At 37.8% G+C, this 15,308-nt stretch overlaps 1 protein-coding gene across 1 annotated transcript; it reads left to right on the top strand.

Annotated features, from left to right (window-relative positions):
- The first annotated feature begins 8,328 nt into the window (after nucleotides 1-8,328).
- Nucleotides 8,329-10,496, top strand: LOC115928319. Its single transcript, XM_030995443.1, has 2 exons — nucleotides 8,329-8,458; nucleotides 8,916-10,496. The coding sequence occupies exon 2, from the start codon at nucleotides 8,946-8,948 to the stop codon at nucleotides 9,861-9,863; it is 918 nt and encodes a 305-aa protein (XP_030851303.1). The 5' UTR covers nucleotides 8,329-8,458; nucleotides 8,916-8,945; the 3' UTR covers nucleotides 9,864-10,496.
- Nucleotides 10,497-15,308: the final 4,812 nt, after the last annotated feature.

The following is a 15,308-nucleotide window of genomic DNA, read 5'->3' as shown; positions in this document are numbered from 1 at the left end:
GAACAATTTTCTCACGATTATCATAGGAGCCGTCATAGCGGCTTTCCTTCGGATAACATGCTTGTTCACTGTTGTTATAATAGTACTTTACATGCATTTCAACCAACCACGCAGAAGTTTAACACTAAATGACCTTCAAGAACTCCAGAAGTTTACAAGCATCATTCCGAAGCAACCTCTGCAAAGTTGTCAGTATTCTGGTCAACGTGACTTGGAATACAACGAGCCTGAGTACGCTGAGCCCCAAGCCCTAGAAGCACCACTCTCGCCAAAACCCATTAGTCAGAAAGTCAGTTGCTTGAGGGATTCCTATGATTCACACATCTTCGATTCTAAGCGTCCAGACAGCTCCAGCAGCTCTATCACAGTAAGCTCGACAAGTTCGCATGATTCATCTGACAACGACAGCACTAGTAGAGAGTCTGACTTTGACACCTCAAACTATGTATACGGTAACCAGCTCGTGGTGGATATGGATGTGCCAACTTTGAAGAAACTCAAATCAAGGTTTAATGGTAGTCAGGTAGACGTTTCATCCAAATTTCCTCCACCCCCTCCTCTACCTAAGAGCAATAGAATAAAGATGTAAAATTCAACCTTTCCGAAAGATTATTATTGCAATGAGTTTGATCAACAAGTAGATTTCATTTCAGTCTCGTACAAGCATATTTCATTATGATATATACTGTTCAAAGTCATATTCAATATCAGAAGGTTTAAATTGATTATTTTGTGTGACATTATTGTTCACAATCGAAGAATGCTATGAAAGCATTAATTATATTGTGACAATGTATGAACAACCGCAACAACTCTACAAAGAATTCACACAATGGAATTAATGACCCATAAATCGTATTAATAAAACAATGCATTATATTAAGTTAACATTTAAAAGAGCGAATATACCAATAAGAATTATTAAAGAAAAGAAGCTAACGTAACTTTTACTAAAAATGTTGACAGTATTATGTAACTACTTAAAACTCATTGTATTAAAGAGATATAATACAAATTATCATTATGTGACCATGTGTACAGTTCACAGGTGTTCAATCTTATATTTTTATCTGTTATTTTTTAAATGTATTCTTCTTTGATAATTCTTGTAATAGCCTGTTAAATATTACGTGTCTGCAATTTGTCATATTCTCTATCGCTTATGATGATTATGCGTTGGCATTTGTAAATGCAAAAATCATATTCGATCATGGCAAACTTTTTTATCAAAATCATACCTTTGACATTTCTGTAAAAATAAACAAAGTTGTCAAGTGCTGATATAAAAAAAACTGAATTTGTTTGTATAATACAACTGATTGTTTAATTACAGTTTGTTGATCATGCTATGGCACGCAATCTACAAAGTTTAAGATGGCTAAAGGTAAATATACCCCATACTGAGTGACGGTTACAAAACTTCACAAGAAAGAAAGAAGTATATTATTAGAGGAACGCGGATTAAAGGTTAAGGGTTTATAATAAAAACAAATAGGTGAAAACAGCCGAATATGCACGTAGGCAGGCCTATTCTGATTACAGTCCAACTTTATTAATGTTTCAGACTCGTGATTTTGTTGAAGTTTAGGAATACGTCATTTAAACTCAGCGTTCCTAAAAGGCACTTCTTTTTGGCAGATCAAGTCTCGATTTTGCGTAATTCAACAGGTATTCACGACCCGACATGTTACAATAAGTAAGTCATTTACTTGTATATGTATGGTTAATGCATATGTGTGAATTGATAATACATGGTCATAATGGTTGGAATTAATTTATCAATTATATTACGTTTAGAGCGAAATAGAGTTACATACCTGGACAGGATAACTACTATTACTAATATTGCTAATTGCTAATACTAATAATATTTTGATTGTGGCACTTGTTTCAATTAGGATTTTGCTCTGATTTTAAGTCTTGTTTCTGTTCACCGTGATTTACAATTTATCACTAAATTCTTGTCGTCAGATTAATTCGATTTTATTTACTGGTACAATTTACACATTTCTACGGGATGACAGAAAGTCTTTTCAAATTACAAGGAGACTTTACACACAGCATTCTAAAATAAACGGGCAAGTTTAGCATTTCAGAAAGTCTCTATTATAAAGGTCTCCTTTAGTGACCGTGATATATTTTCATTTAAGCGTGTGGGCTGAGGACCTGGTAAACGATATCTAAGTATGATCGCGAAAATTCCGTAAGATCTTTGGTTGTAACTGCATACTTTAAAAAAACGTGTATTTATGAAAACTGTATTCGATATAATTTGTTGATATTCCTTTTCTCGGCTCTTGTATTAGGTGGACCAGGACTACTGAGGAAACCAGTATGAATCTTTATCAACACGTAAACATGTTTGGAAAAGGATATTGCTCAAAATGCCACACTTTTTTAAATATATCTTTGTAATCCTAACTCTGTTTGTGATTGACGGTTATCCTAATGAACTTCCAAAGGATGGGAAATTTAAAACTCAAAAGATATACGCTATTAACAATGAAAAAAATTATATTCGATTCATAAATCCGGGAAGTAAAGAGAGTTGCTCTTATAATCTTTTCTTTGGTGATTCCGAATTTACTGCCTATGGAAGTTCTTCCTCTTCTGAACGGTATCCAGGAGAAAATGTTCTAAGAACGACCGTTTTTGTTGACAATGTTTTTGGATACATTCTTGTTGTAATAAGACTGAGACAAGTTAAGCCTTCTGATGCTGGTGTATATCATTGTAAATTCGTCTGCGCCAACCAAACTTCATCTCAGCATATTCTACTACGTGTATACTATCCTCCAGAGCCGGCAGTCTGCAAATGGCACAATGCACGTCTTGCTGAAGTCAATCCTGCTGAGCTTTCAATAAGCCAGTTCACGGTTGCAGTCTGAGCATGAGCAGATAAAGGTCATTGCAGAACAAATTTTGAAATACACGGAGACGAAATAATGGATACGTGCTCATGAAAGTTATGTAACATTATTCATTCATGCACATTCAGTGCACTCCATGGTACACAGGTGGAAGTATTCTTTGAAAAAGGGGGAACAAAGGCTATTTATAAAGCACCTCCATCGCTGTAGGAATGATTATTTCAAAATGTACAAAGTGGGACCTCTTCATGTTTTGAAGATCTGTGGATATTCGGGGTCATTGCAGTAAGGTGCTAACCGTGAACTGGTCTATTCTTCAGTGCAAAGCTAAAAACGGATACCCTAAAGCTGGAATCATCTGTTACTCAATGAATGAGAACAAAACACTGGCACACACTCCTCTAAGTGTAAGCGGAATAAGAGAACTAACAGCCACATTTTGGTTTAAAAGGGGAATAGATATATTCTGTTGTTCTGTCAGTAAACTATTTAAAAAGGCAAGGGATCATTGTTCTGACTATCATTCACTTGAATTCCGGAATACAAATTATGCTGTCCAAGACATTTCGCGTACCTTGCCCGGTGTACCCTACGAAGCTGAACCACTAGCGACGGGCGATGAGATATCGAATGGTGAACCAGAAATTGTCGAACATTGCGACTCCCCGTTCGGGAAGTATTGTTATGCTATTACTGCTTTACTTTGTGTCATCATCGCTATTCTTTTCTTTATTTTAGTAAATAAGAACTTTTTACAAACTACGCAGAGTTATACATCGGCATCCAAAACAAACTAAACTTGATCGGTGTTATTATACTGTAACAATATTAAACAAATGAATGCAATGACGTTAATCACATACCGAGTGTTAACTTTATATTTAGCTATTTTAATGGTTTTTAACCTACCACGTTCTGCTTCCATCCACCTGACCTTAGGTGAAGGTGACGGTGCAGAAATCTTATTTCAATACAACCATGAAAATGGGATGGAATTTGTACTGAGTATAGGTAATAATGAGCCTTTTTATAAATCCGGATCATTAAATTTGAATGGATTAAATCCCAGTCAAAAACAAAACCTAAACGTAAAGATCGAGGAACATTCATCATTTGGCGTCCGCATGTTTCTAGTCCGTATTACTATCGAACATGTCTCAAGAAAAGATGCTGGATTGTACAAATGCCAGGTCTTTAGAAATGGGAAGATATTAAATCATCTCACAAAAACTACAATTATCGATATCGAGTATGGCCCGGGGAAACCTATATGTAACGAACATGATAATCCAGTTGACTCAAGTGACAACGTTTGGTCACAGCTAAAATGCACAGCACCAGTGGGAAGTCATGTTGGTTTTATAGAGTGTTATCAAAATGGAGCCAGGGTCCCTCCTTGGACTAGACCTGTCCAAAATAAAACCCACCTGATGCAAGTTCTTTGGATGGAAAAGACCAATCGTATATTTTGTTGTACGTCCACCTCAGAACAAAAGAAGAGTAGATGTGATTGTAATGATTTCGTATATGACCCACCAACACGTAGTGTACAATCTGGTCCTGATGTTGATCCTTGCTCGTTGAGGAATACGAGAAGCAACTCACCTGAGCCAACAAATAAAGAAAATGGTTATCATTCTGAACAAAACGGGTTTCCATATTTTACTATTGGGATTACATTGTGTGTGATCTTTGTAACGGTTTTAATAACTTGCATGAACAAATTATTGTAACGTTATTTTGTATGGATGTACCCGTATAATCAACATTTTGGTCATAACTTTATTATGTATTGTAATGTACATTAAAGGTATAGTGACAAATAGAGATGAACGTAATGGGACGGGCTATATGTTAATCAAAGAAAATAAAGAAAAAGGGGATGATGTCACTATGAATGTAATATACTTCTAGATGCTATTGGAATGATCGATTCGATGGTATTATGAGTTGAGGGATGCACCTTGCCCGGTAACTGTACATGTAAACCATAATCATATGTAAGATTCTCTATTGCACCCATGTTTTGTTAACTATGTATACCGTACCCAATTATATTTCCTTCATTATTTCATTATCTTGTCATATCTTACTTTGTGCTAGTATAATCAAAGTAGGTTGCATATGCTCGTATATCAACTTTGGCTAATGTTAGGGGGTGCAAGTGTCCCTGACCAAACCCGCGCCTTGCATGTCCGGCTAATATACACATCGGGTACAAAAAAAGATATGCCCTCTATTGAATTGTGCCCCTCTCCGGCATCAGTTTTTTAATGCCAAAAGGCACAAAACACTGTAGAGGGATAAAATGAACAAAACAGCACCTGCAACCTCAACAGAACAATTCACTAAATTAGATAGAAAAGTATTACAACGAACGTTTCGAACATGTCTCGGTGTTTAAAAAATATATATTTGAAAGAAGATTAGTATAAAGAAAAAAAAATCAGTCATGAAATTCATGAGTTGCTTTAACGGCTTTATTATTCTCCTTTAATTTTACAGTATTATCATTCTGGTTTCATATAGCGCTTAATACATGCGAAATTTCTCTAAGCGCTTGATAGATAGTACCGCGATCATCGGATTGCCAGCACAGAATGTATGTACATTTACATTTGCCACTCCCTGTGAAGCTTTCCAGCCAGGTGCCATTTTACAAACGCTCACATTGCTGAGCAAACGACAATCACTTTCGCATCCTACCGGGTACCCATTTAACAACTGAAGAAGCAATGTAAATTATACTATGCATTATCATACTGATTATGTTAAACTATGTAAAAAAAAAAAATTAAAAAAAATTGTTCTTATTGATCTGCATTCATATACATGTATATTTCAAAATCTTGAATACGATTTCGTTGCAGTTTCTTCGCTGTACAACCCATGAAGATGTTATAATAATGAAGCGTTGCTCCAATAAACATCGGTGATTACAGCTACCTCCTAAAGTCTTGGAGTCTTTATTTTACGTGTTGCCCGTGTTGCCCTAATTATCTACCATTCAATCTAACTGTAATGGAAAGAGAGAGAAATAAATAGAGAGATAGTGAGAGACAGAGAGGATGAGGGAGAGAGAGAAAGTCAGACGGATAGACAGACAGAGAGATAGAGACAAAGACAGGGACAGGATAGAGACAAAGAGAGAGAGATGGAGGGGCAGAGAGACAGAGAGACACAGACAGTGAGGGGTGGAGAGGGGGGAAGAAACCCTCAGTGGCAATTTCCCCGAAATATATATTCTCTAATATTCAAAGGTGCAATCCTTACCCACCTTTTGGACTACATTGTACGTCACAAGACCTGGCAAAATATAATGTATAGGCCTACCAGAGGCTACCATTTATTTGATTGTGTGACTTCGCACATGGAGTTTATACATCATAGGGAAATATTGCAATCGAGAAAGTAGCTATTTTGAAGTGAAAAAGGGAATTTCATATATTCATTCTTCAGAAATGTGATTTTGTGTTATCGTTAACACAAAATCACATTTCTGAAGAATGAATAAATACATCTTTATTAGGTCAATACTCTTTCATTTTCTTCCGGTCGGCTAAAATCAGGATATCAATTATTGTGCGCACCACCTAAAAAAGTAAATATTATTGCTTTTCAATGTTGACTTATTTTAGTGTGAAGGGTAAAATATGTATTACTGCATTGCATTTTTAAAGGGTAGATAGACTACCACTCGGTAGCTCTGCCCCCTCACGTGTATACTTGTTCATCAAACTTTGGCTACTATTTCTTTTCTTTTTTTCCCAAGCGTATTTACACCATTGCGTATGACTATACACAGCGAACTATATAAAACGTCTCCAACATGCCTCCGCCTTAATTCAGTTAAGATCATGTCTTGCAATATTGTTTAAATACACTTAAAAAAAAAGAAAATAGCCCATATTTCATTTTAATTGATCTTTATGATTGTTGACCTTTGACCAGACAATCCATAAATGATAGCTTGTCTCCTGTATAAGGACAATTAACCCCCGGAAATTCCCCCCGAAAATTATCCCTAGGACAATTGCCCCCAAAGACAATTGCCAGCAGACCAAATATCATGTGAGACCCCCCCCCCCTACAAACCACACATAAACACACGCACGGGGGTCAGTGTCCTAGAGGGTAATTTCCGGAGGGTAATAGTCCACAGGGGGAAATTTTCCAGGGGGGGATTGTTCCGCTTGTAATTGGCCGGCGTGATTGTCCAGGGGGTAGTGTCCTACAACCCTTGTTTTCCTAAGGTGATACATACTTGATATGAACTTTGAGTTCACAGCTAAAATAGTTATTGATATGGGGATACAAGTATAGAAAACCATTTAATTTCATGTAAATTAACTCGCTGACCTTTGACCTTCTTAACCACAAATCTAATCAGTTTGACTCACTATGACGATGCATATTATTGAAAAGTTTGAAAATTCATTGCTCGAATCGTTCTTGAGACATTGCAATAATGGGACTATTAAAAGACCCATGAATTTTTTTCATGGAATTGATATATAACCTTTGACCAGCTCAGATTGTATCCATTGATGAAATAACATCGCACAATTGTTCGGTTTGTTTTAATATGTGTTCTACATGTATAGAAAGGCCAAAACTGCACCGACATTGTCAGAGTGAATCAGTGTCAATGGATTAATCACTTTAGCGTAAGCTCTAATGTCAAACGTCATGCTGAAAAATATATTCGGCACCGACCGAATAATAACACTAGTGGCCCACTTTTGCCTTTATACATATATATTCCGACCGTATACCTATTTCGTAGAGGCTAACGTTTGGAAAGGTCAAAATATTAATAATTTATGCTCAAAGGTTTTAATACCTTTGGCCTTCTAAAAAAACACCTAAACTCTCCCAATCCCAAAGCCTCTGTGAGATTGCCCTGAGACAGTCAACTCATTCCACCTACAAGATGTGAATCCTTTCATAATACTCATCATACTATTATTGAAGTCACAGTACACCCCCCCCCCCCCCTCTTACCAGTTCAACCCGTCACAGCCATCATGAGCCTTTGACCCTGTAAATCAGATTTCATCATATTTCACGCACATCTAGTTTTGGCGGTATATAGTAAAGTGTTTTGCAAACTTGCATTTTTAATATGTAAATGTTGGCAACAAGTAGAAACTTGCTGCTCATCGAACTTTGGACAATCCTAGGTCTCTTTTATTAACGTGCTTCTAAGGGCCTCTCGAAAACGAAATAAGAAAGAGGTCAGAGACCACTTCAATTTATTGACGAAATCTGATCTTATCTTGTCAGTCAAAGTCTATGTATGATTTGTCGCAGAGATTGATTATGCCAATCAATATACATATTTCACCCTATCATGAGTATCTTATCATGGGTAATTTTGCACGTACGTCATCCACCATTCTTTTCGATTTTTATTTGATTGCCCTGTTCCATGCCACTTGATAAAACGCCCATCAAATGTTGTTGTAAGTTTGAGAATGCGCATGCTGACGTCTGATCTGATGCGACAGTTTGCTGTATGGTACCTACGGCAAGTGACTACAATACAAACTTAGTGCGGCCTATTTCTCTCCTCCGTAGGTAGAGGGGTAAGATTACTCTTCAATATTTATATAAATTGTTACAGTGTTATTATTTAAAATTTTAAAAATAGCTCGAATAAAAATTGTTTATACATATATGATCGAACATCTAAAGTATTTCTTATTCGTATATATTTAACAATAACATTTTTTTAAAAATATTCATATTGTCCACCTTGTAGAAAACATAATCAAATTATACTTTGGTTAGAAGTAGGAGATTACTATTCAGATGCTATACTCCCTAACAAGTAATACACATACGGGAGGAGTAAACGGTCACCTGTAAAGAGGTTCTTCTTCTTCCGCACAAATTATTCCTCAAATAAATAAGGCGCATGTTTCATATTGTTCAGAACAATGTAATCATGTCTTGATAATGCGTGAAGGACACCAATAAACAGCTTTAAAATGTTGAGTACAATAAAGTCATACATACATGTTTATGCTCCCTCCTTCACAGATTAATCCGAAGAGCATTCACCATGAAAACATGAATCCAGGAAACTTTATCTACATCTTACTTTTCACTGCTGCTGTTAATTCATGTCGATCAGAACACAGTCAACAGGAAATTACATCTTACGTGCAGAAGAATGTCACTCTGTCCTATAACATACATGTACCAACTGATGTGAATGAATGCACATTTCACGTTGAATATGATAATGTGATATTCTACAAAAATGGTACTTTTATAAAGTCGGAAAATTATGCACTTGGGAAACAAAAAAGATCCCAATTAAAAGCGACACGTGTATTTCAGTCTTTTCAAGTAACTTTGGAATTGCATCGTCTTCATGAGTTCGACGCAGGCGTGTATGGTTGTTGTATCCAGTGCGAAGAGTCTCATAGCTCTCAAAGTTACCTGCTCCTTATAAATCATCCTCCAAAACCAGCTGACTGTATATGGATTGATACACCACCCAATCCCTACCTTGATCTTGGATCTTACAATCTTTCCATTCTGTATTGCAAAGCAATAAACGGCCACCCAACATCGGGAATAATTTGCTTTTCACAGGACAAGCAGAAAACGTCGGTACATGCTCCAAAGCATCTCACTGGGGTTGACATCATTGAAGCAACTTTTGTGCTTTCCATGAATGCGGATATTAGATGCTGTTCAATAAGTTCGCTTTACCAACAAAACTGGGATTCTTGCAACGATTTTAATGCACTTTCTACTAGTCACCAACCTCAGTCTACGTTGAAAAGTCGATTGTCTAAAGAGGTAAACGATAGTAAGATTGTTATTACCACTGCATACGAAGAGAAAACAACCAAGAGTACAATCACCAAGTCTGTATCAAACACTTCTTCTGTGATAGATTCACCTTCAATATTAGTTAGCATAATTGTTGTTTTTGTCGTTAGGTATTGTTGTATAATAGGGATTGTTTTTATGTGAAATATGGGGTTCAGCAGCAAACACGCCTCCAACATGAGCAAGGGAAAGGCGAGGTTATATATTTGTTTGGAATTATTCATTGTTTTGTATATTCAAGGCTTCTTTTCACCAGTTGAGTCTGTAAACCTGGTAAGTTTAAAGGAAGGCGAGGCTGCAGATCTATCATTTCAATATGATTATGTACCGGACGTAGACATTCAGATTAGAATTGGATACCGAACCCCTTTCTACAGACTTAAAATATCAAGTGAAATTGATAGGGCTGGATTAAGTGAGAGTCAGGCAGAACGATTTGATGTCACAATAAGTGAACCTGTACCCAATTACATGATTGTAGTTCGTGTGAACATAGCAGAGGTTCGGAGAGAAGATGCAGGCACTTTTACATGTGCTATGTATAACGATGGTGTAATATTAAGAGACCGTACAAAGAAAATAGGGGTAACTGTAGAGCGTCTCCCTGGAAAGGCACTATGTAGGCTCGAACCAAATTATATCGATTCCAGTTTTACAATTTGGGCACTTCTAAAATGCGTTGCACCAGTCGGTAGTGAACGTGGTCAAGTTGAATGCCACCAAAGTGGTGAACGGGTGCCCCCTTGGTCAAGGCCCTTACAGAACGAAACCACTTTGATCCAGCATATATGGATGAAACAAACGTTTCGCATCTTCTGCTGTTCGTCTACACTTGAAGCACCTAAAGGGAGATGCAATTGTAATGATTATATTTGGGACCCAATGGCTCAAACAGAAATACCTAGTGGCCTAAACCCATGCTCACCTGGTCTCCCTGAATCTGTTTCGTCTTCAAACCAAAATGGTAAAAACATGATTACTCCTATACCTGACTATACCGACACACATGAGTACAATACAGAAAGCGGTTATAACCCCAATGAAGCAAATATCTACGCACCTCTTATATTGATGATAGTGTGCTTGAATCTAGTTGTCCTTGTGCTAGGATTCGTGGTTGTATTTTGTCGTTCAAAGGAACCAACACAAAGTCCTTCAACAGAAATTAAAGGAAGTGATCATGGCGGTTTAAAAGCTGCTGGCCATGATGAGCCAGATGGTCATCAGATAAACAAGACAAAGGCTAAATATAGAAAAGGTATTCATCCAAATTAGGAAGTCACGAAGTTTACTTGCCCCTTAGTTAGTTTTATTTATTTTTTCTCAAATGTTAATGCTCACATTTGGCTGTGTTTCAAAGAAATCGTAACCAAATGACTAATCTCCAGTTAATTATTGAACGCGTTGTATAATATTGTATCGTTAGGAAATATGTACTGACATATACTATTTTTTCTGCTGTACAGTTATTGTAAATTACGTACTTTTAAAACTAATATGCATGTGTTTTGCCTTATCGGCCCTTTTTCTAACTATTATCAAATTAGCTGTTACTAATATATATTCATAAACGCAATCTAAAGGCGTGATATAGTTGAAATTGAATAAAAAATTACCACTAATAACTGATTTCCATTTTTTTACATGCGCGAATTCGGAGGGAATTATGTGGAGGGACAAAATTAAGGACATGTGAGAACAGTGGCGGATCCAGGGGGGGGGGGGCCGGGGGGCCCGGGCCCCCCCCCCTTGAGAAAAAAATCATGTAAAATCACGTGATTTTTACCTTTTTTGGGGGTTGGGCCCCCCCCCTGGCGCTCAAGGGGGGGGTGCAAATTGAAATTTTTTTGAAGATCAAAAAAAAAAAATGTGCTCACTACCCCCCCCCCCCCCCCCCCCCCCCCCCCCCCCACTGAGCGAATTTTTGGCCGGCGCGTTTTTCAAATTTTCGGGAGCAAAAAAATAAATAAAATAAAATAAAAAAATAAATAAAAAAATGTGCTCTGTACCCCTCCCCCCTCCCCCCACTGAGCGACTTTTCGGCAGGCGCGATTTTCAAATTTTCGGGAGCAAAAAAAAAAAAAAGTTGGGCCCCCTCCCCTAAGAAATCCTGGATCCGCGCCTGTGTGAGAAGGCACAATATTTAGAAGTAATAAACTTTTGTTTAACTCCTTGTATTGGTAACCTGGGACCTCCACTTCGGGGTCATTCCAACAGACCGAAAATCCTGTAGACAGACGGTCCGTGAGACCAAATGTATGAAGAGAAGAAGGTTCTCAAAGGTTGATGAGACCGACGACCACAAAGATCGACAGACAAATATCATTAAAAACTGTTGGTCTAGTGGGCTGTAGACCTTGTGATCAATGACAACGGTTTTACGGACGTGTGAAGCCCTTTGGTTGACATTCTTGAATAGTTTTATTTTGCTTGATTGCATTTGTAAACAACATTTATTTATCGAAAATAATTTCGCATTTATTTAATCGTATTCTCCTCTTAAAAAAAAAAATAGCAGTTCGTATAATTTGCACAAGCCCTTTTTAAGTCCAAGGAGACCTCTATTCTTTAAATTGAATACTTTCCCAATTTCATTATTACATGATTTTGAACTCTGTGTTTTTATGTATTCATATTATTATAACTTGTTACAAGAATTCTTTGGTAATATATTTCAGAGCAATAATTATAGTTATAAATATAATACCAGGATTTCAGCACACATTCGTGTAATCAGAGGCGGCGATCCCGGGGGGACGGGGGGTGGCACGTCCCTCCCTCAATTTGTTTAGGGGGAAGGATCGTCCCCCCTCAAAATTTGAAAAAGTGCAAAAAAAAGTGTATAGCAAAATAATACTGACTAAAGACTGCAACACACTTTTAGGCTCTGGAGAGCCCAAGAGTGCAGCGTTTAGACAAATAAATACGCAAAAATCTTCTCACTTGGTAGCTACGCTCCCTCGCATAATATCCTTCAAAATGTACAAGTAAATACCGAGAAAATTGACGTGTGAAAAAAAGTATATTGCTTGTTGTTATACGATAGTTTTGCTAAGGAATGTGATTGTTTAATACAACAATACTTGTGAGGGGGGTAGTCACTTCCGTCACCTTCACCTCTCCCTTTCACTATGCTCCCTCACACTTGCGTACTGATTGGGGAGGGGGGCTGGGGGGCAGTTCCCCTAAATGAAATTCAAACGTGGTTTATTTCTAATTCGATACCAGTAAATTACAAAATGTTGTTGAAATGGCATGATTTTTCCCTGAGCTTCCGGGGGCTCTGTCCCCTGGACCCTACCAAGGGTCCTAATGTGGGCCCCTGGTTGCTCATCTGACTGTAATTAAATGCCTAAAACGCCTGAGCTTCTGGGGGCTCGCCCTGGACCCCACTCCAATAAGTGACCTGCATGCCAGTGTCACAAATAATGTATCAAAATATGCTCATCTGACCGTGATTAAATGCCTAAAACCCCTGACCTTCATGAGGCTCCGCCCCTAGACACCATCGGGGTTTTGCCCCTGGACCCCACGCCAATTTACGCTCCACTTTGCTTTGTTTTGATCTACCTGATCGTTAAAACTTTAGACCCCCCCCCCCCCACTTTGAAGCACGTTCCCAGGGCCTGCGTAACATTTAAGAGTGGTGGTGATGCAGATTTTTTTCTGCCCCCCCCCCGCCACTGCTCCCTCGTCCCTCGCATTTCGTCATCCCCCCGGTCATGAAAAGAAATCGCCGCCCCTGCGTGTAATATATATGGTCATTCTTCATTTTCAAAAGGTATCTTTTTATGCCAAGGACTTACTATCTGGATTAAACTACCACCAAAATCTAAACAGTGTGCATCTCTAAACAATTTGAAGCATAATCTAGAACTTCACCTGATGCAGAAGCTTTGAATTTGACAACCGCATTTTTTACGCGTGTAATTACCATTGTCGAGGTGTCGTGGATGAGTGGATACGTCGCCGGACTGTCGATACCAAGGTCCGCGGTTCGAGTGCCGCGGCGGCACTATGATGTGAGCGTCGAAATCCGCGGCCTAGCATAAGCCGGGTAATGTTGGAGCGCCTTGAGGACCTTGCAAGGTCGATACGTGCGCTATATAAGAATCCAATATCATTATTATTATTGTATCATTATATTTTCTTTGTGCCCTTTTTGTGTAAATTTGTTTACGATCATCTACCTATAGGTTTCTGTAACTTTTTCGATGATCCAACTACTTCGTAATTCCCTTTAGTGTATTTTTCATTTTATTGGCGTATCTATGTTTGCAAAAAATACTTTATTGTATTCTTTGCATTTGTATTAAATTTAAAGTTTAAAAAGAGAACCTTTTTTTTCTTGTAGTTAATGATTTGTTAAATACTTCCATTTTGTTTACGCAGAGGAATACGAGTTGTTGTTTTTCTCCCGCCAACAAGATGTTTTCGATATTTAATATACGTATATAGGCCGGTTGTCCGAAAGGGAAATCAGTTTCTGCTTCGACCAATTCTGAACGATAAAAAAACATTACTCACCTTCGAAATCTTCTCTCGACTTGTTTCGATTTCAATTTCACGTATGATATGTCCCCATTTGTCATTTACTCACACTTATTCAATGCTTTAAAAACGAAAGAGCTAGTTTTGTTTCCGTCATTGAACGTTAATCTATCAGCACACTTGGCATGTCATCATCATTATAAACGAAACAATACACAGACAACTGACTGATCGAATATCACCCTTGAAAGAATCACCATCAGACCATCCTTTTCTCAGATTACCGCGAGGATGTAATACGGGTTTTTCTCCATACTCGTTTGCATTTTTGTATAAAATGTTTTTCAATCTTTAAATAGAGTGACCGGAAAGATATAACAACAATATCTTACAAGATTAGTGTGTAAACGTCAAGCCTGTCTAGCATACTATCAACATGGCAACAGCTCTGGAGATAAACATGTTCTTTGCAATACTGATTTGCTGTTTTATTATTGTGAAATTACATTCTTGTACGATATCGCCAGATGACTTCGGTATAGAACCATCGGATAGAATTGCAAGTGGAGGAGAGTTTGTAAACTTCACATGTGTTGTCCACGACTACGATCCCTCTTCTGACTTGATTGATTGGAACGTTTATCCAGATATCAACAACACAAAGGTTTATGAGAAATATTTTGAAAAAACGCATGATGTCCTGTCTGTCATAGCAGTGCAAGCGAGCATCAGTGTCCAGTACATTACATGTGAGAGAGTTTATTCAAAACATAACTTGTGCCTCTCATCACGAAGAGCAACATTGAAAGTGCAGTTAGCATGGCATTTTCCTGATGTAAACGATCTTAAATGTGGACCACGTAATCCAGCGATATTTCAAGAGGGTGAATTACTGCATACTTTTTGTACAGTTCTGAGAGGTGATCCACCTGTTGACATAGATTGGAGACTGCAACCTAATGTTCCAAACGTATACTTGCCACGTCACCGTGATGATGCATTCCAAAGAGTGTTAACACATACCATGCCGATTACTAACGAACTTCACATGAAGATGATAGTTTGTGAGGTGACGAGTGAAATAGCTTTTCCCGGTCG

The sequence above is a fragment of the Strongylocentrotus purpuratus genome, unplaced genomic scaffold (assembly GCF_000002235.5).
Source record: "Strongylocentrotus purpuratus isolate Spur 01 unplaced genomic scaffold, Spur_5.0 spur5_scaffold_21, whole genome shotgun sequence".
NCBI lineage: Eukaryota > Metazoa > Echinodermata > Echinoidea > Camarodonta > Strongylocentrotidae > Strongylocentrotus > Strongylocentrotus purpuratus.
Note: the sequence above shows the minus strand (reverse complement) of the source record. Positions and strands in the feature narration are given on the sequence as shown.

What these genes read in the sequence shown, in the direction of transcription:
- LOC115928319 (XM_030995443.1), top strand. Translation starts at nt 8,946, where the DNA reads ATGAATCCAGGAAACTTTATCTACATCTTACTTTTCACTGCTGCTGTT.